At 55.5% G+C, this 24,679-nt stretch overlaps 1 protein-coding gene across 1 annotated transcript in view; it reads left to right on the top strand.

Annotated features, from left to right (window-relative positions):
* Window positions 1-619: 619 nt before the first annotated feature.
* PARVB (parvin beta) overlaps window positions 620-24,679 on the top strand; it is a 100,352-nt gene continuing 76,292 nt past the window's right edge. Inside the window, exon 1 of the mRNA XM_075552607.1 lies at window positions 620-734. Within this exon, the coding sequence (XP_075408722.1) occupies window positions 620-734 (115 nt within the window). The remainder of the gene's footprint in view (window positions 735-24,679) is intronic.

The following is a 24,679-nucleotide window of genomic DNA, read 5'->3' as shown; positions in this document are numbered from 1 at the left end:
GGCTTCCCCTGGGGCCCTCAGCCTAGTTCTTGGGAGACCCCAACACATGAAAAGACTCCCCTGTCCTATTTGGTGGATTTGAGCTTCCAGGACAGGTCCTGATGGCGTTGTGGGTTTGCTGGGCTGTCGACATCAAGGTCAGAATTCAAACCGACCAGCTGCTCCTTTGGAGAAAGATGAGGCAGTCGGTCTCCAAAGATGACAGTTTCGGAAACCCCAAGGGGCTTCTCCCTTCTGTCCACAGGCTGGCCATGAGCTCCAGTCTCGGGGTTCGGTTGGGTTTGGGGTCACAGCTGCAGTCACACGAAGGTGGAAGGTAGGGCCACCCTTGGAGCCCTGCCCACCAGGGGCCCCCCAGGACCAGGCGGCGAAGGAAGGGAGCAAGCTAGCGAGAGTGGAACTGTGGGCTCTGGGAGCTGAAGCCCCTGGGGGCTGCGACTGGGAAGCTGGCGCTCCAAGACTCAACGCCCCCGGCTCCGCGGGGTCACCGCTTGGCTGCCGCCCACGGGGACTCCTGTGACCCCGGGGCGGGCGCCGCTGGGTGGGGGCGGAGGCTGTTCAGGCGAGCTGGCCGCGCCCTCCTGGCCTTCAGTCCCAGGCTAAGCGACGCCGGTGACCCATGTCGTCCGCCCCTCCGCGCCCGCCGGCCCCGCGGCTACCCAGGATGAAAAAGGAGGAGTCGTTCCTGGGCAAGCTGGGGGGCACGCTGTCCCGGAAGAAAAGGGCCAAGGAGGGTGAGTGCCCGCCAGTCCGCGCACGCGCTCCTGTCCCCGCCGGACCCGGCGCCCCCCTCCCGCCCCCCTATCCCGCACCCGTGCCTTCCCCACGCTCCGCGCGGCCGCCCGAGGCTGCGACCTTCGGGACGGCCTTGACCCGGTGCCCTGCGTCTGCCGGTGGCGCACGGTGGCCGGGCTCCCGCTCTCCGCGACTCTCAGCAGCCGGCTGGGTGGAGTCGCCGCTGCTTCCGCGCTTTCTTCTTGAGGCTGCACCACCGGACGGCCATGTGCGCCCTGCCAGCTTGCAATGAATGAGCATTTAGTGGGCACGGTGTGGGGGGCAGTGCTAAGTGGCGCCGGGGACCCTGTGCGCTTGGTGGCGCACTGGCCTGGGAGCAGGGCCCCTGTGGGCTCTGCCTCTGTGCTGCCCCAGGTGCCTCTCTGAGCATCACTCCAGGGAACTTTGAGCTTCGAAAGGGGTGTGACTTCGTGACTCCAGTGTCCCTGCTTCTCGGGCTGCTCCAGGGAGCCGCCTGCAGAATCCCTCCAATGAGGGCCAGGTGCTTCCCCCAGGCAGGGGTCTGCTGAGATGCTGGCTGGGTGGGGGTGGGGATCAGCCCCTCACAGGTCAGCAGAGGTGGAATGAGGTGTAGGACAGAGGCACCCGGGTCGCCCCGAGGCTGTGGGTCTCTCGGCCCCAGCTCTCTCCTACAGCATGGCTGGTGGGTTTCCTCTTAGCAGCCGAGCGCTTAAACCACGCGCCACCAGGGCTGCTTTGAGGTGTGAGTGGGGAGGGGTGTGTGCTTTCCTCACATGGCCTGAGTCTGATTTACTCCTGGAGAGGCTTCTGGTGACTCAAGGTCACCTGGGACCCCAGGAGCCAAGTTTCCCTGCAGGGATTTCCTCTCCCACCACCACTGCCACTGGCCCCAGAGCTTTGTTGCCCCTTGGGCGGGGGTGGGTGAGTGGGGAGGAAGAGATGGCCCAGGTATTCCCTCCGGGGACACGTGCCCCCGCCCCCCACCTCAGGCACAAGTGTGTCTCTCTCCACAGTGTTGCCCGGACAGGCTTTTACTGAGTCAGACTGGCCCTGAGGTTGCTGCAGTAGTCCTGCTCTCTCCCCCCGCCGCCCCCCCCCCCCAGGGCAGGGCCTGGTCCTTGTGGACATCTTTACAGGCAAATTCTTTACTCTGGCACCTGCCCCCTTTACTGCTGACCTGTGAAGTCTGACTCCTGGTGACCCCCCCTATAATGTCAGGGTACAATTGTACTCCACAAGGGTTTCAAGGGCTGCTGTTTCTGAAGTTGACCACCAGGTCTTTCTTTTGAGGTACCTGTGGGTGGACTGGAACTTCCAGCCCTCGGGGTCAGCAGTGATGTCACTGACCATCTGCAGCGCAAAGAGGACCCCCACCCCCACTCCCTGTGGGTGCAAACTGGCTCATCTTACTCTCGCTGAAAGACCTCTCTCGAGGAGAAGGCAGGGACCTTTTTTCTTCTGCCAAGGGCCATTTGGATATTTATAACAGAGGAGTTCTGGGGGGGGGTGGCTATGAGTCAGGCTGCCCATTGCAAGGTCAGCAGTTTGAAACCACCAGCCACTCTGGGAGAATGACAGAGCTATCTGCTCCCGTAAAGAGTGACGATTGCAGAAACTCCGAGGGGCAGTTCTACCCTGTCCTAGGGCCGCTATGAGTTGGCATCAGCTCGATGACAGTGAATTTGTCTTGGGCCATGCCGGTCAATACATTAAGTGGACTCACTTCTAATGAGATGGCCAGCGCTGCTTCTCTCAGGGGAGGGAGGCGTGTGATATTAGCTGGAACTCTGGTGGCACAGCGGTTATGCGTTGGGCCGCTAACCACAAGATCACAGGTTCAAAACTCCCAGTTAGTGCAGGAGAGAGACGAAGCCCCGTGCTCCCGTACAGAGCTACAGTCTTGGAAAATACAGGGTCAGTTCTTTCTGGCCCTACAAGGTCGCTATGGGTCAGCACCGACTCCATGGCAGTGAGTTAGTCATAGGGCTGCCCCTGCTCTAGGGGAAGTGGACATGCCCACCCCCCTTTCTGCCTGGTGTCCCGCCGTGCACACAACCCTCGTTGCCTTCACCCCAGATTGCTTCTGTTCCTCTCTCTGCCTTCACTTGACTTACTGAAGTGGCCTCCTGGCACCCCATCACTTCTGAGGGCTGGGCACCCTGCTGCCATGCGGGGAAGAAGAGACAGACTGGGCTTTGGCTTGCCGTGCCGTGCTGGGGCCCCGTGACTGTGGTGTACGCACACACCTGCCCCGGAGCTGGTGGTGCAGGGTGGTCGGCCGGGCAGCGGAGCCCACAGAGCCTCCCCACAGGGACCCGCGTGAGAGTGAGTTGAAGGAAAGCGCGCAGAATGGCCCAGACGACTGAAGTGTTTGTGGCCGAGGCTCCCTCACAGCTGCTGGGCTGACTGACTCTCAGCCATGCCGTGTGTGCTGTGCAGGGTTTTTTTTTTTTTCTCGCAAGCAAGTTGACAGATCCTTCCTGCCGGGGCTCTGCTTGGTGGGTTTGAATGGCCAACCCCTTGCGTTAGCAGTGGGGTACGACTAGGGACCGACAGATGGTACCTGTAGGTCAAAGAATGCCCCTGGGGCTCCCGGTAGCACGGTGCTCAGTTCTGCCCTGGCCCCCAGAGGTACCTTGGAAGAAATATCTGGCAACCCACTGCTGGGGGAAAGTCACTGAGGATGCAGGTCGCATATGTCAGAAGGCACCGGTGACTTCACGCCAGGGACACACGCCCAAAGCCAAGTGGGTGTCATCCTTGCTTGTGTGAGCCAGCATGTGGCGACCTGGTTGCAGTTGGGCACACCAAGACTCCTCGCCACCAGCATCTTCCTGTGAGCAAGGGAGTAATTAGGACAACGGTGGGAGCCTCCCGTGTGTGAATTCGGGCCCCCTGCCACCATTGTCAAGGCCCGGGGACCTGACACCCTGAATGACCCCTCAGACAAGCAGAGGGAGGAGCGTCCAGGCTCGGGAAGACGGGGTGGCTTCTGCTTGTCAGGGTCAGTAGGAAAGACCCCTAATGAGGCCTTGAGGATTGACGAATAATTGAGAGTTGCCAATATTTCTGCTACCCTGTTGCCTTGGCAACCCATCTACGTGTGTGTGTGTGTGATGTGATTATGATTTGAGAGCCGGGCAGTTGGTGGCTGGATGATGGCTGTTGGAGCTGCCTCTGCAGAGTCTTGCAGGGGTTTGGAGTGGGGGCGGGGCTGGCCCAGGGAGACACTCTCAGGACCCCCCAGTGGTGGCGCTGTGATATTAGTTTAATGGCACCTGAGCTACAGAGCTGCCGGCCAACCTGGGACTGCCCGTGGGGCTCCTGAGCTTTCCCTTGAGAGGAGGACCCCTAGAAGGGGTCTGCTGGGGGACAGCCAAGGACTGTTGGTGAGGGAAAGACTCCGAGGAGCCAGGATGGCACAGTGAGCCAAGGATAGGGCTGCTGGCCCCAAGGTTGGCGGTTCAAGTCCACCAGCCATTCTGGGGGGAAAACATGAGGTGGCCCACTCCCAGAAGGATTTACAGCCTTGGAGACCCACAGGACAGGGGTGCCTGTGGGTTGGTTCCAGCATCCATGGCAGGAGGTGTGGTGGACACTCCAGGGACAACCGAATTGTCGCAAGGGAGAGAGGTGGGCGGTCGGTCGCCGTGGAGTTGAAGTACGATGTTTTCTGTGTGTGGGCTTTAAATCACCTTCCCGAGGCTCACTGCAAAGTCCTCAGGTACCAGCTGTCCACCCCAGCGAGTTCCCCGGAGGTCACTCCAGCTTTTCCACACAGTGATTAGCGAGTGCACGTGGGACCCCAGACACCCGAGGGCTTCCGCACCACCTTGGAAAAGGTCGCTGCTGCCAAGTCCACAAGAAGCCCCACTGGTGGAGGAGGCCCGGGGCTGCTAGGCTGCTGCACCGAGCTGGAATCAGGAGCTTGTTGGAATCAGGAGCTTGAGCTGTGGGGTGGGTTTGAACCTCCAACCTTTGACGCATGCTTCTCTAGACCAGGTGGATTTCACTGAAGATACCAGCAGCAGAGACTCGGCCTGGCCGTGTTCCCCAGCGGCATTCTCTCTGGGCAAAGTCGGGGAGGTTGGCCGCCACCCAGTGCCCCTCAGCAGAGGCATGGATAAACAGCACATGGTCAGCCACCGCCCCCCGCCCCCCGGAAGACCCCACTTGCTGCTGCAAAGCAAAAGCATGTTCTGGGGCAGCAGACCCCTGGCTCCACCTCAGGGACATCAGGCTGCTGGAAAGACGCACCCGTGCTGCAGCAGGACAGCTGGGGTGGGGGTGGGGGTGTAGGGAGGCGAATTATCCAGTGCCCAGGGGCCTCAGGAGATCAATGGTCAGCAAGGGCCCGGGAAGGAGAGGGGGTCATTAGCGCTTCGTGGACAGGGTTTCTGTTTGGGATGAGAGACATTTTTGAGAATGGTTACATTGAAACAGCGATGCCGGAGACCAGATAGGACCCCTTTGAGGTTGGGGGCGATGGTGTTCGTTATCGCTTCGCGGACAGGGTTTCGGTTTGGGATGATGGGCCTGTTTTGAAATCGGGCAACGTTGATAAGAGCTACCGCGGAGACAAGATCAGACCCGTGCCAGCCCGCCCAGGGGCGAGGGGGCCGGACAGTTGGAAACCTGTCCCCACACTCCTCGGAGGGTCCTGCAGAGGCGGCTGCTCCAGAGCATGTTTCCCTCCGAGTTTTCCCGGCAGCAGCAGCCGAGGGGATCAATTGTATAAAACAGCGCCTGCAAGCCCAGGGGCAGGACGGTTATACCTGATGGCGGTGTAATGAACGGGCCACTTCTGGGTTGAAAAGGCTGCGTGTGTGCCGTCCGTGGTTCACGCCATCAAGTGCAAATGAAAAAGGCTGCCAGGTGTGCATCTGAGTTCATGCAGGCTGGCAGTCACCTGCCAGGTGGACTGGCCGGTGGCGGCGGTTTGCAATTGACGGGGCCCTGCATGCCCCGGGAGCCACTTCAAGTGAGTTCACCTTCTCACTCCGAGGCACGTCCAGCTCCTTGGGGTCACTGGCCATTATCTGGAGTGCTGAGGATGCCCATGGGGTAGGGGCTGCTCCTGTGGCCTGGTGGATACAGGCCTCGGCGCTGAGCAGCATCTTAGAACGCACAAGGACAGGCCCCCACCGTGAAGGATGGTAATGGGTAGCCTCCAATGCCAGGTATGTCCCAGGTATGCCAACTGGTGCTTCAGGGGCAGGGGGAGTATTCAGGTACGGGCTGGTGAGAGGTCAGTGAGGCTTCAGCCCCCCCTCGAGGCTGAGAAGGTACCCCCCAGAGCCAGAGGGCCTCAGCTCAATTTCTCCAGAGGGATATTCCACACAGCCCACTGGGCCGGGCACCCAGCACAGGTCCAGCCAGTTTCAGAAAGAGGACTTACCAAGGTGGCAGCCTGGTGGGGGCTGGGGGCTGGGGTGGGCAGGCAGCTACCCGAGGAGGGAGCCCAGTGTGGCCTGGGAAGCTTCATGGCTGAGGTGACTGACGAAGCAGGAACCATATAAATGTGAATCGTTCTTGTAGAACTGGAAAGAAATAGGACCGAATCGCCCCAGGTCACGGGAGGCCCTGGATGGGATGGGAAGGGCTAAGGGGCTTGTCCCTCCTGTCCAGGCTCAAGAGGAATGGGGGGGGGGGAGGTGTTCCAAGTACGAGGGGAGAGGGGCTAGGAAGTAAGGTTGTAAAAAACAGCGACTCAGGAACAACCACCTCAAATGACAACTCTTGTTCCGTTCTGACTCCCGTGTGTCCGAGCAGGACCGTGCTTCCCAGGGCTTTCCACGGCAGTGACCTTCAGGAGTGGGTAGATCTCCACGGCTTGCTACTGAGTCCCTTTGGGTAGATTTGAACTTCCCGCCTTTCGATCTGCAGCCCGATGGGTTACCTTTCTGTCTGACTCGATACTCCCCTCGCATGTCCTCACACATTCTCACCCAGCAGCAGGTGCCCGGTCCAGGCACAGACCCGGGGTGGGGGGCAGGTGGCCTGGGGAAGAAGGCTCATAAGAGACTTCCAATGCTGCGTTCCTGCTGGGGGCTGGGCCCAAGAAGGGTGGTGGCATAGGGCACTGCCAGGGCTCCAGGGACAGCCCCCGCCAGACGGTCTTGGGGAAGTCAGTGCAGGCTGGTTGTGGTGGCTGGCGGTGCTGTGGCAGGCCTGCTAAGGGTCAGGCTTGCTGGTTGGTTATGGGTTTTAGAATACCCAGAGGCTGTAGTGTGAGAGCACCCAGGAACAGGGTGACCACTGGGCATGAAGCCGGGCGCAGGTGGAGGGGAATCTGAGCCTTGGGGAGCCAGTGGACTGCAGCGGGTGGGGGTGGACACCATATCTCCAAGATTTAGCAGGAGGAAGACATAGCAAGACCTGGGGCAGGGGATGTGGCCTTAGGACTTGGCTGAACCTATGAAATTTGGCAGACATGTCCAGGGCCCCCTGAGGGCAGGCTTTGCCTGTCTCCAGCACTGGCCACTTTCTGCAGGGTTGGGAAGGGAAGGGGTGACTCCCAGCCCAGCCCCACCGCTCCGCTCCTGTCACTCACAGACCAGTCTTGGCCTTGGCACCTACAGGCTGAAGTTTGCAACCCAGCTCAGGGCGTTTGCAAACGGGTTGGCACCGAGAACGACTGGAGTCATTTCCACAGACTGCTCTCTCAAGAACATGGTGGCGTCATGGACACACACTGGGCTGCTAAGTGCAACGTCAGCAGTTCGAAACCAGCTCCTTGGAAGAACAGGCTTTCTGCTCTGGTAAAGAAATACCGGTCTCAGGATCCCAGAGGCAGCTCCACGGGGTCCCTGTCTATGGGAGTAGACCCGGTGGCCAAGTGCTTGCTTTCTCTTTTGTCTTCCTTCTTTCTAGCAGCATTCAGCAGCATCTCAGATTCATCTTGTGGGTTGCCTCATGGGCTCCTAAATGCAAGGTTGGTAGTTTGAGCCCACCAGCCGCCCTATAGGAGAGAGATGAGGCCGGCAGGCTCCGAACTGACTCCATGCAGTAAGGTTGTTTTTGTTTGGGGTGAGTTGGTCCAACTCATGGTGACCCACGGTGACCCCACATACAGCAGCACAAGCACTGCCTGATTCTGCTCTCTTCCCTTCCCCTCACCCCCAAACTAGGGATCGCTTGGGGATTGGACCATTCTCCACAGGGTTTTCATTGGCTGAATTTTTAATGCCATAGCCAGCCCTTCCTTCCTTGTCTCGCTTTGTGAAAAGAGGGTGCTCCCCCGGCACTTCCCTGTCCGGCGTCACAAGGGCTCCCGGGCCCCCACCTCACAGCAGGTAGGGAGGGGCTGCCTACTCATTTCTCTGCCATGAAGGGGGCAACATCTACCTCCCAGCCTCCAGAACAGAACACCAGCCACGGGCAGCAAGCTGATACCCACTGAGAGCAGCCCCCCAGGGCAGAGTGGAATGCATTCGTTGGCTTCCCAAGGCTGTGGCTCTTTACAGAACAGTTAGCCTCATCCCGCTCCCTCGCAGAGGCCGTTAGGTTTGAACTGCTGACCTTGCAGCCCAAGGCCTAACCCACAGCACCCAAATCACAATCAAAACCGCAACCACGGAAAGAGTGGAGCAACATGAGCTTTCTCGAACGTTCTCTAGGAAGCGGAGCCTCTGGGGGGCCTCGGTCAGGAGCCGTGGAGTGGCAAGGGCTCCCAGCGACTCTGCCCAGGAAGAGAAAACCATCCCACAGCCCCTCCACCCAGTCCAACCCCGCTGGCTGTGAGCAAGGGCCGGGCTGCCTTGGTCTGGTCCCTGGTTGGGGGTGGGGGAGCTCCAGTTCTGTCCTGCCTGGCTCCTTCTTCTGTAATTGTGTGTGTCTCCTCAGGGAGCCTGGCATCCCGGCCTCTTTTTCTCTTTCTGGCTGAGAGACAGGAAGCGGCTTTAAGTGGGGGCTTGGTGTGGTTTAGTGAAATTTCCTCCAATTCTTCTGCTGATAATATCTCCCAGGGAGGGCTCCGGATGCCTGGAGGGGGGGGGGGTGGGCGTGCACTTGAGAGCCACATGCCTGTACTTGTACCACCTGGGGCTTCTCTTTTCTTGGGGACATTGGGTCAATAAGAAACCAGAGCTGGTGGGGACACTAGACACTCCAAGTGAACCAGGAAGCCACTCCTGGGCACCCTCCTGTGGGCCCAATGAGAACTGCTCAAGGAAGTGCCCTTACCGAAACCTTTCTTCCAAGGTGGCTCTGGGTGGGTTCCAGCTGCCCGCCCACCTTGCCTCATGGTGGAACGCTTCACCCTTCACACCACCCAGGGAACCCCACCTCAGCACCTCGCCCCTAAGGCGTAGCCATGTCTCTGAAGAAGGCCTTTCCTTGAAGGCTCCGAGTCCTGGTGATATGTGTGGCTTGAGCGGTTGAATTCTATTTTTAAAAAACCGTTTTAAGTAATTATTTAAAGTTCAGTATAATGAATCACATGTACTGAAAATGCAGGTGTGAACAATTTCAGCAGTTGAGATAGTTAAAGCTTATTGTGCCAACCTGGCTGATAAACACATGTGGGGTCAATTGAAGGGCGGCGAGATAAACGGGTTGGTGAGCCTCACCTTTTTAGTTCTCAGGTCTCTTGCTTTGTGATAGTCAGACTGGGGTGCAGCTGCCTTAGCCAGTTCCCTGCTTCAGCTGGCAAGGCTCACTTCCTGCAAAACATCCCCAAGGAGAAGCTGCATGGACCTACCCCGATGCAGCCCTGGGTGCTGGAGCAGCCATGTGGAGATCCCTGCCAGCGCTGAGATGCTTACACGTTCACTGACTCGGATTTCCTCCTGCAGTCGGCGTCACAGTGTGTGTTTTGTGAGATGGAGGAGGACTTTGTGGATTGGTGTTGGACAGATGGGTTAATGTCGGACTTGTGGGCTTGGGCAGCACTAGGTTGGGATGCTTTCTTGATGTGCACTTACTCTTTATAGAAAACTCTCTTTTACACGAGTTTCTGTGGGTTTGTTTCTCTGAAGTCCCCAGACTAGCACACCAGCTTTATTGGGATACAAATCCTGCGATGCTGTAGTCCGGTGCTGTGTTAGTGCGCACTCAGCACACCATCAATTTTAGAACAGTCTCTTCCTTCTTGCCCTCTCATCATTATTCCCCGTTTCTCCCAACCTCCCTGCCACACCCCCGCCCCTCCAAGGGACCACTAGTCAGTGACGGTGTCTATAGAGTTACCTATCCTGATTTCATATACAGAAAGACATTTAAAAAGCAAACAACAAGACCAACAAAACACTAAAGTGAAATAGACACAAACTTCCATCAGAAAGAAAGTGGACGATATTAAAAACTAGAACTAATGGGAAAAAAAGGATCAGAAGGGAGATCAAATGATGGGGTTCCAAGTTTTAGCTTCAGTGCACCTGTAATAATGTGCTTTCCCGTGCACTCTGCATGACAACAAGGCTGTTCACAACCCTGGCCCGAGGTCACAGAGGCTTAATACACATGTAGCTCCCCTTCACTTGCTTTTGTTTTTTTTTAACACGGAAGCAACTTTAGAATGGGTCAAAAGAATGACCAAATGAGGTGTGTGTTGTTCTGGGTAGACTAGAGAAACAAATTCATAGACACACATATGTGCATAAGAAAGAGGCTCATAGACAAGAGCAATTGAATGTTGAGAAAACATCTCAGTCCAGTCCAGATCAAGCCCCTAAGTCCAATATTAACCCATACCAGTCTAAAAAGTCCTCTTCTGACTCACATAACACAGGCAATGACACCGAATGCAGGTGGGTGTCACAGGCCAGTGGGTTGGAAGTCTTGTGGATCCAGTGGCGTTGTAACCATCTCATTGCTGGCAGGGGTCTCCAGGTGGCTTCTCCAGGTCCCGGGTTCTGGCTGCATCAGTGTAGGTCCATGTGGCTTCTCCTCAGGGATGTCTCGCAGGGAGTCAGCCTTGTCAGTAGAGCATCCCTCAGGAAGTGAGCAGAGAGAGAGAATGTGTCTGGCTTCCAAGGAGGAAACACAGGAGTTCCCAGAATCCTCAGGAGAAGGCCATGCCCACACAGAGATCTCATTGGCTATGACCTGATTGACAGGCTAGACTCCACCCCTTCACTCTGAATCCTCTCAAGACCCAACCTGGCACCAAAGTATGTAACTACCACAAGGTGTTACATTTTAACGTAATTACTTCTGCGATGGTTGACTTCACAGTGCTCTCTGTCTACTAGCCCAGCTAATCACGTTCCCTCAACCCCTGGCAGAGGGGACTCACTGGACACTCTGTCCATATGTGGCCCCAGTAAATGGAGTTTGGGCTCCACTGTCATCCACAGCCTTATAAAACCAGATGCTCCAATTTAACCTGCGGTATCATTCCCGCCTTCTGACCTGTATTTTATTATTTACACTCCTTGGATCACACAGACTGGTGTGCTTCTTCCATGTGGACTTAGCTGATGCCTCACTTAGCTGGCTGCTTCTTTGAAGACAAGCCTTTAAGACCCAGACACTATTCTTTCTGATAGCAGGGCACCATCTAGTTTCTTCACCACACTTTGCTATAGCTCCCATTTCTCCAGTGATGTCTTCATGAGGGCGAGCATCAAGCAGGGTCATGTGAAAAGAGCCAACTGCTCTTAGATTGGGATTAGAATGAAGTGTGAGCCCCAAATCCTTCTATGTAGGTCTCTGGTTTATATATGTCCCTGGTTCATATATGTTCCTGGTTTATATATGTCCCTGGTTTATATAGGTCCCTGGTTCACTTTGGAAACAGCATTTCCAGTTTAAGTCAGACAACATGATCAATCTTCGTGCCACCCCCACCCCGGTAACTCTATTGATAGTGTCAGTAATTTAGCTAATGGTATAGAATTTAAAACACTGCTGGGAAAAGGAAATTATACGAGTATAGGCCAGCTATGAACCGCAATACATGAATTGTTGACTTGTACACATTAAACCCTTCAGTGACCACAAAGGGGGCTGATAACAGAGGGAAAACTCTCAGTAATATTCACCCACAACAGCAGGATCACACCTGCCAGATTAATACATGTCGTCAGAAAGCAAGGCGGGCATAAGATAATAAGTATATAGTAGTCCTGAGTCACCCTCAAGGTCAAAGGTCCACACCACAGTCCAGTGTCCGCCGGTTCTTTGCCTTTGGCATTACAATCAGATGCTGCCGCTCACACGGGGCAGGCTCAGCCTGCAGTGAAGGGCTACAGGTGACTTTGATGGTCTGAGTTCTTGACTGGGCTCCGTGGAATGAATATTCATTGCACGCCCTGCTGATGCTGGCCCTGGAGGCCCCTGTCCAGTCGTCAGAATAATTAGAGGCTTTTATAGGATGTAAGTGGACAAGGCCCACTGAGATCGGTTCAGAGGGCTGTCTTTGATGGACCCCTGCTTCCTACCGCTGGGCCTGGCCGAGGGCGGGCCCTTCCGCCCTCTGCCTTGTTATTCTCAGAGCTGCTGTCCCTGCAGATGAGAGAGTGGCCTCAAAGGGCTGTCCTTCTTTTTGCATTGGCTGTGCATTGTCATTGTTCCATTTCAGATGGTGGCCTACCTCCTCATGATAGGGAACATGTGTACCGATAAGTGTGTGCATCAGTCACTGCCGTCAAGGTGATGCCGCCCCATAGCGACCCTCCGGGACAGAGCAGAACTACTCAAACAACCAAACTCACTGCCATCGAGTCACAGCAACCCTACGGGACAGGGTAGAACTGTCCCTGTGGGTTTCCAAGACTGTAACTCTTCACAGGAGTAGAAGCCTCATCTTTCTCCCTTGGAGCAGCTGGTGGTTTGGAAACGCTGAACTTCCAGATCACAGCCCAATGCATAACCACTGTACCACCAGGGCTCCTTCCTAACAAGAGCGACTCCATAAATGTGTGTGTGTGTGTGTGTGTGTGTGTGTGTGTGTATGTGATTCACTACCATCAAGTCAATCCCAATGCATCGCGACCCTCTGAGACAGAGCAGAACTGCCCTTGTGGGTTTCCAAACTCAACAAACAAACAAACAAACAAACTCACTGCCACCCAGTCAATGCCATCTCATAGTGACCCTACAAGCAGGGTAGAACTGCCCCTGTAAGTTTCTAAGACTGTAACTCTTCAGAGAACAGAAAGCCCCCATCTTTCTCCCGCTGACCGGTTGTTGATTTCAAACCGTCAGCCTTGCAGTTGGCAGCCCAGTGCACAAGCACTGCGGTCCCAGGGCTGCTGGGCACAGTGGGAGGGCAGAGAAAGAGAATTCTCTGGCAAGATGAATGGGCACAGCAGCTGCAACAAGGAGCTGAGACATCACAGTTGTGGGACTAGCTTGGTGGCAGTGAGTTTACTTTTTAGTGAAAATACAAAAACAAAACCCAACTCCTTATGGGAGTAGAAAGTCCCATCTTCCTCCCTCGGAGCAGCTGGTGGTTTTGAACTGCTGACCTTGCAGTGAGCAGCCTGACACAGAGTCCACTGCATCACCAGGGCTCCTCCTGGGCTTCCAAGGCTGTGGATATTTATGGGAGCAGGGAGCCCGTTTTTCTGCTGTGGAGCAGTTGGCCATCTTGAATTGCTGCCCCACGCGTTACCCACTGTACCAGGCTCCTGGTCTGTGTATGATATTGGGGGTCTTGCTTCAAAAGTTCGTGGGAAAATTCTGGTGGCAAGAGTGTGTAGCTCACGTACTTTGGACGTGTGGTCAGGAGAGACCAGCCCCTGGAGAAGGACATCCTGCTTGGTAAAGTGGAGGGGCAGCGAGCGAGAGGGAGGCCCCCCCACAGGTGGATGGGCACAGCATCTGCAGCAGTGGGCTCACACCGAGGACCAGTTGTGAGGACGGTGCTGGCCCAGGCAGTGTTTCCTTGTCGTGCACAGGCTCGCTGTGGGTCAGAACCGACTCCCCAACCCCAAACAACAACAGATGAATGTGTAAGCACAAGTACACCTGTGCTTACCTGGCCGCCCGAGTGCCCTGTCTCTACGTTTCTCAGGGATGGAGCTTCAAGAAGAGGCTTCTTTCTGGTCGTAAAGAAAACCGGAGCTGGGGGTGACCCCGACCTTCGGAGGAACAACTCTCTCAGCCCAGTGAAGCCAGCAGCATCCCCTGTTGGTGGAAAGTCCCTCTGGGTGTGGCGCCCTGCTGATGTGGTGGCGAGGTGCTGAGCCGCAGACCTCAAGGTCGGTAGTTTGAAATCCCTATTGCTCCTCAGAAGGGAGCCGGCGCTCCGGTAAAGAGAGGCAGTCCGGGAAACCCACAGGGGCAGCTCCGCCCTGCCCTACAGGGGCACTATGAGAAGGCAGTGAGGGTGGGGGCTCTGGGGTGCTGGCAATTAAGCGCTCGGCTGCTACTGAGAAGGCTGGGGGTGAGGTTGGCAGTTCCAACCCATCCAGGGGCTCCGCTCGAGGCGGGAAGGCCTGACCATCCGCTTCTGTCAAGATGCCCAGATCAGGCCATCCAGGGGACTCGGACTCTCGGCTGTAAATCCACGGCAGCGCGGCCTCATCCGGAGGAGCCTGTTGCCTTTGTTTCTAAAGCTTTTCACTGTGTGCCGGGCGAGGGTTTCCCAAGCAGCCAGCGCCTCAGCCTCCCACACAACAGTTCCGACAGGTTTGGTGCCATCTCATCGCCTGCCACCCCCTCCTGTGCCGTCCTCACTCGCCCCCCTTCTTCCCTGTGTTTCACGGGCTCCATCCCTCCGCCTCTCCTCACCCTGCAGAACTTTGCCCCCAGGTTGACACCGTCCTGCGGAGCAGAGACTGGACGTGACACCCACTGTGCTTCTTCCCCCATCGGTGAAATCTGAGCCGTGTGTGTGTGTGTGTGTGTGTGTGTGTGTAGCATTTTCTAGCAGTGTAACTGGCATGTAGTTCACATTTGCACATAACTCACATAGAATTCGTATCTGCATAGATTGGCACCGATTTTCCATGGCCTCAGACACATGTGAAAATTGGATCTTGAATAAGGAAGACCAAAGAAGAATCCATGCATCTGATTTGGGGTGCTGGAGAAAGATACGGAAATGGAAAGTGCCAGGGACAGACCCATCTGTCATGGAAGAAGTCACATCAGAGTGTTGCTTAAGGCCACAGTGCTCCCTGGAGGCGAGGATGGAGAGACTGCGTCTTACAGACGTTGCACCTGTTGCCAGGAGAGGGCAGTCCCTGGAGAAGGGCATCATGTTGGGTCAAGTGGAGGGACAGTGGAGAAAGGAGAAGGCCCTCACGGCGGCTGCAACAATCGGCTCGGCACAGGGACAGTGGTGAGGATGGCGCCGGACCCGACCGTGCTTTGTTCCGCAGTTGTGCTAGGGGTCGCTGTGGGTCACAGCCGGCTGGATGGCACCTGACCCCAGCAACATACTTCCCATATCACCCAATCCAGCTGTCCGTCGCATCAAGAAGAGCGGGACAGTCATCGCCGCAATCAGTGTGAGGACATTTTCTTTGTTGTGGCCTCATCGTAATTAGCTCTCTGTTCCTCCCCCCAGTCCCCCGCCCCTGTGTCATAGCCCCAGAGGACTATCCCTCCAGTTCTTGTCTCAGTAGATTTACCTAGCCTGGATTTCATGTACAGAAAAGCATTTTTAAACCCAGAACTAACGACAGTCACAAAGTCAAATAGAATTCAAAGAACCTCAATCGCAGAGCAGAAAACATTAAAAACCAGACAAGTTTCAAACGGACCATAAACCCTAAGCCATATTCACTGCCATGCAGCCAGTGCTGACTCACGGCGAGCCCCGGTGGCCTTCTGAGACGGTAGCTGTTTGCAGGAGTAGAAAGCCCAGTCTTCCCCCTGGAGCTGATAGCAGTTTTGAACCACTGACCCTGCAGATGGCAGCCCAACTTGCCACCACGGCACCACCAGAATGGATCCTACGGGAGATCAACCTCACCGCTGTATGCCTTCACCCACTTCCCAATGCATTCTGCCCGACCGAGGCATTTTTAAGCCAGTGATTCACCGGCGTTAATGACAGTCATCAAGTGGCTTGGCTGTTACTCCCACTCTTGTTCCGAAGCCTTTTCGACATCCAGTGGGCACCGGGTGCTTTAGTCCTTAGCTCTTTCTCGCCACTGTCTTTCTTTATCTGCGGGCGGCCTCTGGTGTTGTCTCCGGATGCGCTTTGGTCTTGGGCGTTGCCCTGGTCTGGGCCGTCCGTCCACGTGGGTGGCATCATGGGGCCATCTCCTCTTGTTTGTCTTTGAACGCAGAGCCCAACCCAACACACATGGCTTTGTCCGAGCCTAACTAGAACATCATCCGAGGAGTGGAATCCCCAGGAGTTTTAAGATGTGTTGCAGGGCTGGGGTGAGGGGGATCCTCACCTTCCCTGCAGGAGGCCCCCCTCCCACCGCACCTCCTTCGATTCCGGGGCTGGGCCCCGTCTGTCAGTGGCGGCTTACATATTGCTCTGGAGCCTAACCTGTAAGACAGATGAGGAAGAAAGGCCTGGCTATCTATTTCTGAAAGTCAGGCAAGAATACCCGACATGTGGTCTGTCACAAGGCCAGGCAGCATTTTGGTCTAGTGATGAATGGGGTGCCCAGGATGGGGGCCGGCTAGGAGCAGCAAAGACTTGGTGCTCAACCATTCATGAGCCTCGCAGAGCTGTGTGCTCAGCTATGTGGCTGCCCCACTCTGCTGGTGAGCAAAGGAGGCAGTGCCTCCCCCAGGTCACATGGCCTGACCTGCCGGCGTGATTTAACCCCGGGCTGTCTTCCCGCTGGCTCCTGAGGGCTGCTGTCCTTGAAGAACCAGAAGAGCGATCCCACAGGAACCAGCCCAGTCCCAGCATTCCCAGGCCTGGGCAGGTTGCTCATCCCGCCGGTGTTTGGAGACAGTTGGTTGAGAGGAAACAAATTAGGCTTGTTCTGTGCTTCGTAGACTCATTGGCATTTTTACAAGGAGATGGAGCCCTGGCGACTTCCTGCTGCTGTGGGGCCGAGGCCATTCTCCGCAGCTTCCAGGGAGGCCCAGTCCCTGGCCGCTGCACATCCTCCTGGGCTGGGCTCCCGTGTGTCCATCCGGAGGCTGGGGGTGGCGCCCTGTCCCTGGAGGTGGCCATGCCCTGTTTGCTCAGTAAGCAGGAGGCAGTCGGCTATATTGGTCAGGAGTGCTGCTCTTGGGGAGAGGGCATAAATCAGGGCGTGAAGGGGCCCTTTGGAGCCTGAGGGTGTGCCCTTGGGGAAGGCTCTTTCTTTCTCTGTTTTCCCAGAAGTTCTATTGGCAGATAAGTCACACGCCGTACAGCTCAGCAGTTCAGTCACGTGAAGAAGGAGAAGGTGCTTTTCCACCTTGTGCCTCAGTTTCTGCGTCTGCCCTGCGGCTCCATGCAGTCTTATTGGGAGATACAAGAGTTGCTGAATGGAATGGAATACTGATTCAAACGAAGGAACTTACTAATCGTCTCTACCCCCCACCCCCACGGGGTGATCAAGGCCGGGGTCCAGGATAATAAGGAAGGCCCCACAAGAGCAAGACCAACAAGCCACTCAGAGACGCTGGTCTGCCCGTCTGTCCCACTGTGGTGGCGTGTGTGTGGCTGGCACTGGAGGCTATGACCCTGGTGTTTCAGATGCCAGCCGGGTCACCCCGAGTGAAGCGGCTTCAGCGGAGCTTCCAGACTAAGAACAGCCGATGGAGAGGGACTCGCCACCGGAAACCACATGGGGAGCAGCAGGACATGGCCAGGTACTGCGCGGGACACTGGTCAGTCTGCTGCACAGGCCTGCTTTCAGGTGTTGAAAAGCCAGGGGGTGACTTTGAGGCCTCGGTGCGCCTGGCCCAGCCATGGGCTCTCTACTGCCCCCCAGCCCAGGCATGGGACAGGTGGACATGGAATGAGGGAGACTGAACAGCTCATGCATTGGAGTGCCGGTGCTGGCCAAGAATATTCGAAAGCATCGTGAACTGCCAAGAGAACAAACAGATCTGCCTGGGAAGAAGTACAGCCAGAATGCTCCTTACAGGCAAGGATGGGGAGATTTTATCTCAAGTACCCTGGACCCGTTGTCAGGAGAGGCCAGGCCCAGGAGAAGGACATCATGCATGGTCAAGTGGAGGGGCAGCGAGAGACAGGAAGATGGATGGACACAGGGGCTCAGATATAAGAACCACTGTGAGCCCGGCCCGGGCCCGGGCGGCGTTTCGTTCTGTTGTGCAGAAGGTGACTGAGTTGGGACCCACTCAATAACACCTAACAACAACGATCCCAGCCCCTGACGTGCAAACCAGTGAGCTGAAAGAGCAGGGACGCTTCTGAGAAATCCCACAACGTGATGCGGAGACAGATTGAGGGCAGGCTGTTGGGAGCACAGTGTCGATAGACTGGCTTGAGGCAGGGTGGCCGCTGCCCTCCAGTGTGTAAAATATCCCCGGTGCTTGTTGCCCAGGTCGGCCACACAGGCTTTGTCCTCTGTGCTGTGGAGCTGAGGCTTTTGTTAATGTCAACTGTGGATTTCCCTTTGTAACCAGGCAGCCACGTGGGACCATCCATCGCAACAACTGTATCCAGGATGGTGAGAAGTTAGAGCAGCACAAGGTGTGAGCCAGTGGGCTGGGAGGGGGCAGGGGGGGGGCATGCCGACACCAGCCCCTTGACCCCGTGTTTCCGATCACTTGACACTGTTGTGCAGCTGAAAATCGAATACATTTTAAAAAATGGAATCAGAGGACAATGACCTATTCGGATTATTGCTTGCAGTAAGATCAAGCCAACCAAGAAGTTACAAGGGAAAGAAGTCAACCGAAGCAATGAGACTGAAGTTCCGGGACTGGCTAATCTCCCTGAAGTCCAGTGTAGTTTCTTTCTTTTAAAAAAATCATTTTCCTGGGGGCTCCTACAACTCTTATCACAATCCATCCATCCATCCATTGTGTTGAGCGCATTTGTACATGTGTTGCCATCATCGTCTCAAAACGTTTGCTTTCTGCTTGAGCCCTTGGGATCAGCTCCTTATTCCCACCCCCCACGAACCGTTTGTAATTTTAAAATTATTATTATTTTTTCATGTCTTACACTGTCTGATGTTTCCCTTCACCCGCTTTTTGGTTGTCCGTCCCCCTGAGAGAGGGTTATATTGCAGATCATTGCGATCAATTCCCCCTTTCTACCCTACCTTACCCTTCCCCTCCTGGTATCACGTCTCTCCTTATTGGTCCTGAGGGGTTTATCTGTCCTGGATTTCCTGTGTTTCCAGCTCTGACCTGTACCAGTGTACATCCTCTGGTCTAGCTGGATTTATAAGGTTGAATTGAGGTCATAATAGTGGGGGGGCATTAAAGAAATAGAGGAAAGTTATATGTTTCATCGGTGCTACCCTGCACCCTGACTGGCTCGTCTCCTCCCTCGACCCCCAGTGTAGTTTCTGACCACTAATCAGGCCCACAGTCTCTGGATGTCAGCCACGGGTAGGTCACCAGGGGGCAGGAGGACACAGCCCCAGCTCCTCACACCCAGTGCTGTGGCTTGGGCGGGGGTGGGGGGTGGGGGAGGGGAGGAGAATGTGCGCCCTTTTCAGGAAGGATGTGTTGTAGTTACATTCCTCCAGAAAACAGGATTAGGATAATGAGGTTTTAATGGTTTGAAACTTTGTGGGAGCAGCACACGCCAGCACCCCCATTTTATTGTGCGCAGCTGGGCGGTGTTTTTTATTTGTCCCCCACCCCCTAACTTGGGCCCTATGGCAAGAAGGCCCTTGCACAATGATTATTTCCTTCGCAGAGCCTGGTGTGCTGAGGTGTCTTGGACGGAGGACAGGCAGATAGCTCCTTCCAACAAGGATGGCGAGCCTTCCTCCCACGTAGCTGGATGTTATCAGAGGGACCAGTCCCTGGAGAGGACCTCCTAGTTGGTCAGTGTGTTAGTCTGGGTAAACTAGGGAAACAAATCCACAGAAACTCACAGATGTATAAGAGAGAGTTTTCTATAAAAGGCAAGGGTACGTTCAGAAAGCATCCCAACCCCGTCCAGTCCAAACCCACAAGTCTGACTTAGCCCATATGTCTGACAGTGATCTATAAAGTCCTCCTCAAACTCACAAAACACACACAATGATGCTGAATGCAGGAGGATCACAGGCCAGTGAGTAGAAAGTCTTTGGATCCAGTGGCGGTGTAAGCATTTCAGCACTGGCAGGGGTCTCCACATGGCTTCCCCAGCTCCCAGGGCTGCATCGGGGTGGGTCCATGTGGCTTCTCCTCAGGGAGGTCTCACAGGAAGTGAGCCTTGCCAGCTAAGGCAGCCACACGCTGGTCCAACCATCAGAGAACAAGAGACCAGGGAACCAGATGGGCGAGGCTCCCCGAACCATTTATCTCTCCGTCCTTCAATTAATTCCACATGTGTTTATCAGCCAGGTTGGCACAATAAGCCTTAACTATCCCAGACAGCGACGAAGAAGATGCTTAGCGGATGGATTAGCACTGTGGCTGCATCCTGGGTTCAAACTTAAGAGCCCTCGGGAGGATAGTGCAGTGTGTCCGTCTGCTGTACAACAGGCCGCTTTGAGTCAGGACCAATCCAAGGGCACCTGACAAAAACAGCAACCAGGGACATTGCTAGGCTTGGGTCTCCCTGCCCGCCCCCTCCCCCCCTCCCCCTCCATGCAAGACGTTCAGTAATGCTTAGTGTCAGTGTTAATCATTTAATAATATGTAGTAAGTGCAGTTATTAGTTGCTGACATGTGTTAGATTTAAGACCAAATTTCTCGTGTTTGATGGAAACTTGCGATGCAAAAACTCTGCCTGGAATCACAGCATTCTGAATTACAACATCCTTCATGGAAACCTTATTAGCAACTGAGCGGAAACTTTAAAAAAAACAAAAAGCTTTTTTTCTTCTTTCCCTTTCCTTACCCCATCATTCTTCATTACGTTATTACTACCGCTTCAAATATACTCATCACCACACTGTGGTAGCTAACACAGAGAACTGGACATCAGCCACTATGAAAACCCCGGCAGCAGGAACCCCAGCGTGGCTGGTCCAGCGGGCGATGAAATCACATGACCGGAAGCATCATCGTAGTCGGCTGATATTGGTTCTGTGTTGGGCTGCGTGCAGGCCACATGGTCGGCAGTTCGAAACCACCAGCAGCTCTGAAGGAGAAAGACTGGGCTTTCTATTCCCATGAACAGCGACAGTCTCAGAAACCCACAGGGGGGTCACCCTGAGGCCGCACTGACGATGGCAGTGAGTCCGGTTTGTTTGAGCGCATTCACAAGCCAACCAACCATCCCACTGCCAGCAAGAGTTGATTCCAACTCACCGTGACCCTGCGGAACAGGGTAGAACTGCCCTGTGGGTTTCTGAGATTGTAAGTCTTTACAGGCGCAGAACGCTCTCTCTTTCTCCCAAGGAGTCGCTGGTGGGTTTGAACTTCTGACCTTGTGTGTAGCAGCCTAACCCCTAACCACTAGGCAACCAGAGCTCCTAGCAGCAGTTTAAAGGTTCAAGGAGCAGATTGGCTTAAGAGTTGTAGCCCTGCAGGTTTATGAAGTGAGGCGTCCTAGCTGAGAGGGCGGGGCCCACAGGGACATGGCGTTGACATACAACCTAAGCAACTGAGTCGATATTTCACACACGTGGGACTGGGTGACATTGGACTTTTGGTGTCACTTAGCACAAGGTCCACCCACGCTGCAACTGTCTCAGAGTTTCACCCCTCTTTCAGCTGAGCGAGACTCTAGGGGTGGATGGACCGTACTGTGGTTATCCATTCAGCTATTGATGGACACTGGGGTGGTGTCCACCTTGAGACAGGTGTATGCTAATGCACAGATGCCTGCCCTCACCACGCTATTCTGATCACTATGTTGTTAGGTTCCATCAAGTCAGTTCTGACAAGGGACAGTGAAATGCAACTGTGTGCCAATAAAGTTTTATTTATACAGCCAGGCAGAGGGCCGTGTTCCACATGCCAAATGTGGCATAGATTCAAAGTCATGTCTTTGGGGTCTGTTTGCAGCCCTCTGTCAGCTTTCTTAGAAACCACTGGTGGTGTAGTGATTTCACATTGCGTTACTAACCACAAGGTCAGCGGTTTGAAACCGCCAACCATTCCCCACCAGGGAGAAAGAGGCATTCGGCCCCTGTAAAGAGTTACAGGGTCAGAAACCCACAGGAGCAGTTCTACCCTGTCCTGTAGGGCCACTTTTAATCTGAATCCCCTCGACGGCAGCGAGTCAGCCTGCATCAACTGATATGCCGCCATTGTTAAATAGTCCAACTGTGCCCCGGTCATTCTGCTCCAAGGTGTGCACCCCAGGGACTCGAAACCTCGAAGTCAAAACAAACTCACTGCCATCGAGTCAGGGCGGACTCATAACGACTCCCCTGTGGGTTTCTGAGACTAACTGTTTGTGGGAGTAGAAAGCCCAGTCTTTCTCCCTTGGAGATTCTAGTGGTTTTGAACTGCTGACCATGAGGCTCAAAGACCAACAGGAAACCACTCCACCACTGGGGCTCCTCTGGGACTTGAAAGCAAAGATCAAATGCTGGTCCAGTAACCTTGTCCCAGCATTGACCCCAATAGTTCAAAGGAAGGGACACCCCAAGGGCCAGCCACCAGATGAGGGGCTCCACAAAGCCCCTGAGAACCAGGACTGGACGGACGGCACGGCCTTGCTTTCCAGGTCTTGCCAGCCTGGCCACTTTCTGTCCCTCCCGGATCCTGGGACATAGTGGGGTGTCCTTCTCTGATAAGATTTCCTTGTCCAGTGTGATGGAACCACACACCCCATGAGTTATAAGATCAGACCTCTCCTCCCACGTGGCTCTGGGGCAGCACCCTGAAATCAAGGAGCAGGCAGGGCCCTGCTCCCCCTGGAGGCTCCGGAGGGCATCCTGCCTTATTCTGCGGATCCTGGTGGTGTGGGGGTGCCTTGGCTGGTGTCTGCTGCCCCCTCGCTACTCTGCGGGCCCCTGCCCTCCGCACTGTGTATCTCTCCCATGTGTCACGTGTCATGGGATCTGGGGACACCTGACCCATCCTGGAGGACCGCCTCTCAGGGGCTTGAACAAATTCCATCTGCAAAGACCCTTCCTCCATGGAAGGTGACCTTCACAGTTCTCTGGGCCTTAGGACACAGGCACGTCTTTTTGAAGGGTCGTGGAGGGGGTCACCATTCACCTTGCGACACAACCTTCAGGGTGTGGGGGTGTTTCTGCTTCAGCACGGCCAGGTGGAGCAGACACACGGTGAGCTCACCAGACTTTAAATGATGGGGAATCTGAGGTCCGGACGAGGACAGGAAGTCGTATGTCCGACCCGGGATGGGAGCCCGTGGAAGACTTCCATGAGTGGCCGACTATGTCAGGTGGTGCCCTCAGCTGATACGCTTGGCTACTGACTGAAAGGTCGGCGTTTTCCATCTACTCGGAGATGCCTCGGAGGAAAGGCCTGGAGACCTCTTTCTGTAAAGCAGTGTAAAAACCCACAGAGACAGGCTTAGTCTGACACACAGAGGGTGCAGCTGCTCCAGTCTGCCTCCGGGTCAACATGAACATCCTGCGTGCGGCAGGAAGTCCTAAAGGGCCGTTTCCTGTCCCCAAACCCCTACTCATTTGCTTCTGCAGTAGATAAGAACCAGGGGTCCCACAATAAAAGGCCATAATTACTGGTCAGATATAGACCAAGACTGTGGACCTTAGACAGCCCGCCACTGGACCCACCCCGGGATCACCCCAGCGCCATGCTTGAGACAGTGGAGGGGTGGCAAAGGAGAGGAAGGCCCTCAAGGGGTTGGGTGGACACGGTGGCTGCCACCCTGGGCTCAGGCATCAGTGCGCTGGTGAGGAGGGGGCAGGGCCAGGCGGTTGTTGTACACCGGGCCGCTTTGGGTCCGAACTGACTTGATGGCCCCTCCCGTCAGAGACCACTGCCCTCCATGAAGCCAGGAGAGGGTGGGAAAGACGGATGACTGGCAGCAGGGAGCCCAGGGAGGAGGGTGGGATGGATGCTGTGACACTGAGGGACTGCCGCCAAGGTCATGAAGCCACGTGTGTCTCTCCTGCCAGATGGGAAGTGCATTTTGCCCTGCAACTGTCACCCAGACCTCTAGACAATGTTCCCGTCCAGGGAGCAGGGAGCCCAGTCTGCAAGGGGAGCTGCCGCCCCAGGCGGTTGGAGCACTGGCCACTGCGAGGGCCAGAGCCCGTTCCTGGCTGATTAGATTTCTCTCGGATAACCGGGCACTGAGGAGGCACCCCTCCTCCAGGTGGCCCCAAATTGGTTTTGATTTCCCTAGGCGTTGGGGGGAGGGGGACCCAGTTTGGAAGTCCTATCTCCCCGCTGCAGCAAGTCCTGAGGCTCCAGTTGGAAACCAGACTCGGGTGGGAACTTCATTCCCATTAAAGGCTGGGCCCTCTGGCCAGGCGGTGTCATTGACCAGGAATTAGGGCTGTGGACGTGATATCTGCACAGGTGTGTGTGTGTGCGTGCGTGTGTGTGTGTTTCCCAGGCCTCAGGAACCTGGACGTTGTGGGCTCCCCCACTCGCCCTCCAGGTGCCTGGGTCCCCTCCACTGCTGTGGGACACAACCTGGGGGAGGCCATTGGACTTGACCTGGTTCTGGCTGTGGTTGGGCTAACTGGACTTCTCCTCCTCCTCATTATCACCAGAAGGGCTCATCGCTTAGTCTGTTCCTTGTGGTTGTTTGGTGTGGTCCAGTTGGTTTCTACTCAGAGGGACCCCAAAATGAACCACTGCGGAGTCCTTGCACGGCCACCCCTGAGCCCGTTGCTGCAGCTCTTGTCAAGTGTCTTTCTTTCGCCGCCCATCTTCGTTACCAAGCACGGTGTCCTTCTTCAGGGGACTGGTCTCTCCAAACATGTCCAAAGTACCCGAGACCATAGCCCGCTCTCTCTGCCATTGTACAAACTGACACCAAGCCAAATTCACTGCCATCGAGTCAATGCCAACTTACAGTGACCCTGGAGGACAG

This window comes from Tenrec ecaudatus, chromosome 6, assembly GCF_050624435.1.
Source record: "Tenrec ecaudatus isolate mTenEca1 chromosome 6, mTenEca1.hap1, whole genome shotgun sequence".
NCBI lineage: Eukaryota > Metazoa > Chordata > Mammalia > Afrosoricida > Tenrecidae > Tenrec > Tenrec ecaudatus.
Note: the sequence above shows the minus strand (reverse complement) of the source record. Positions and strands in the feature narration are given on the sequence as shown.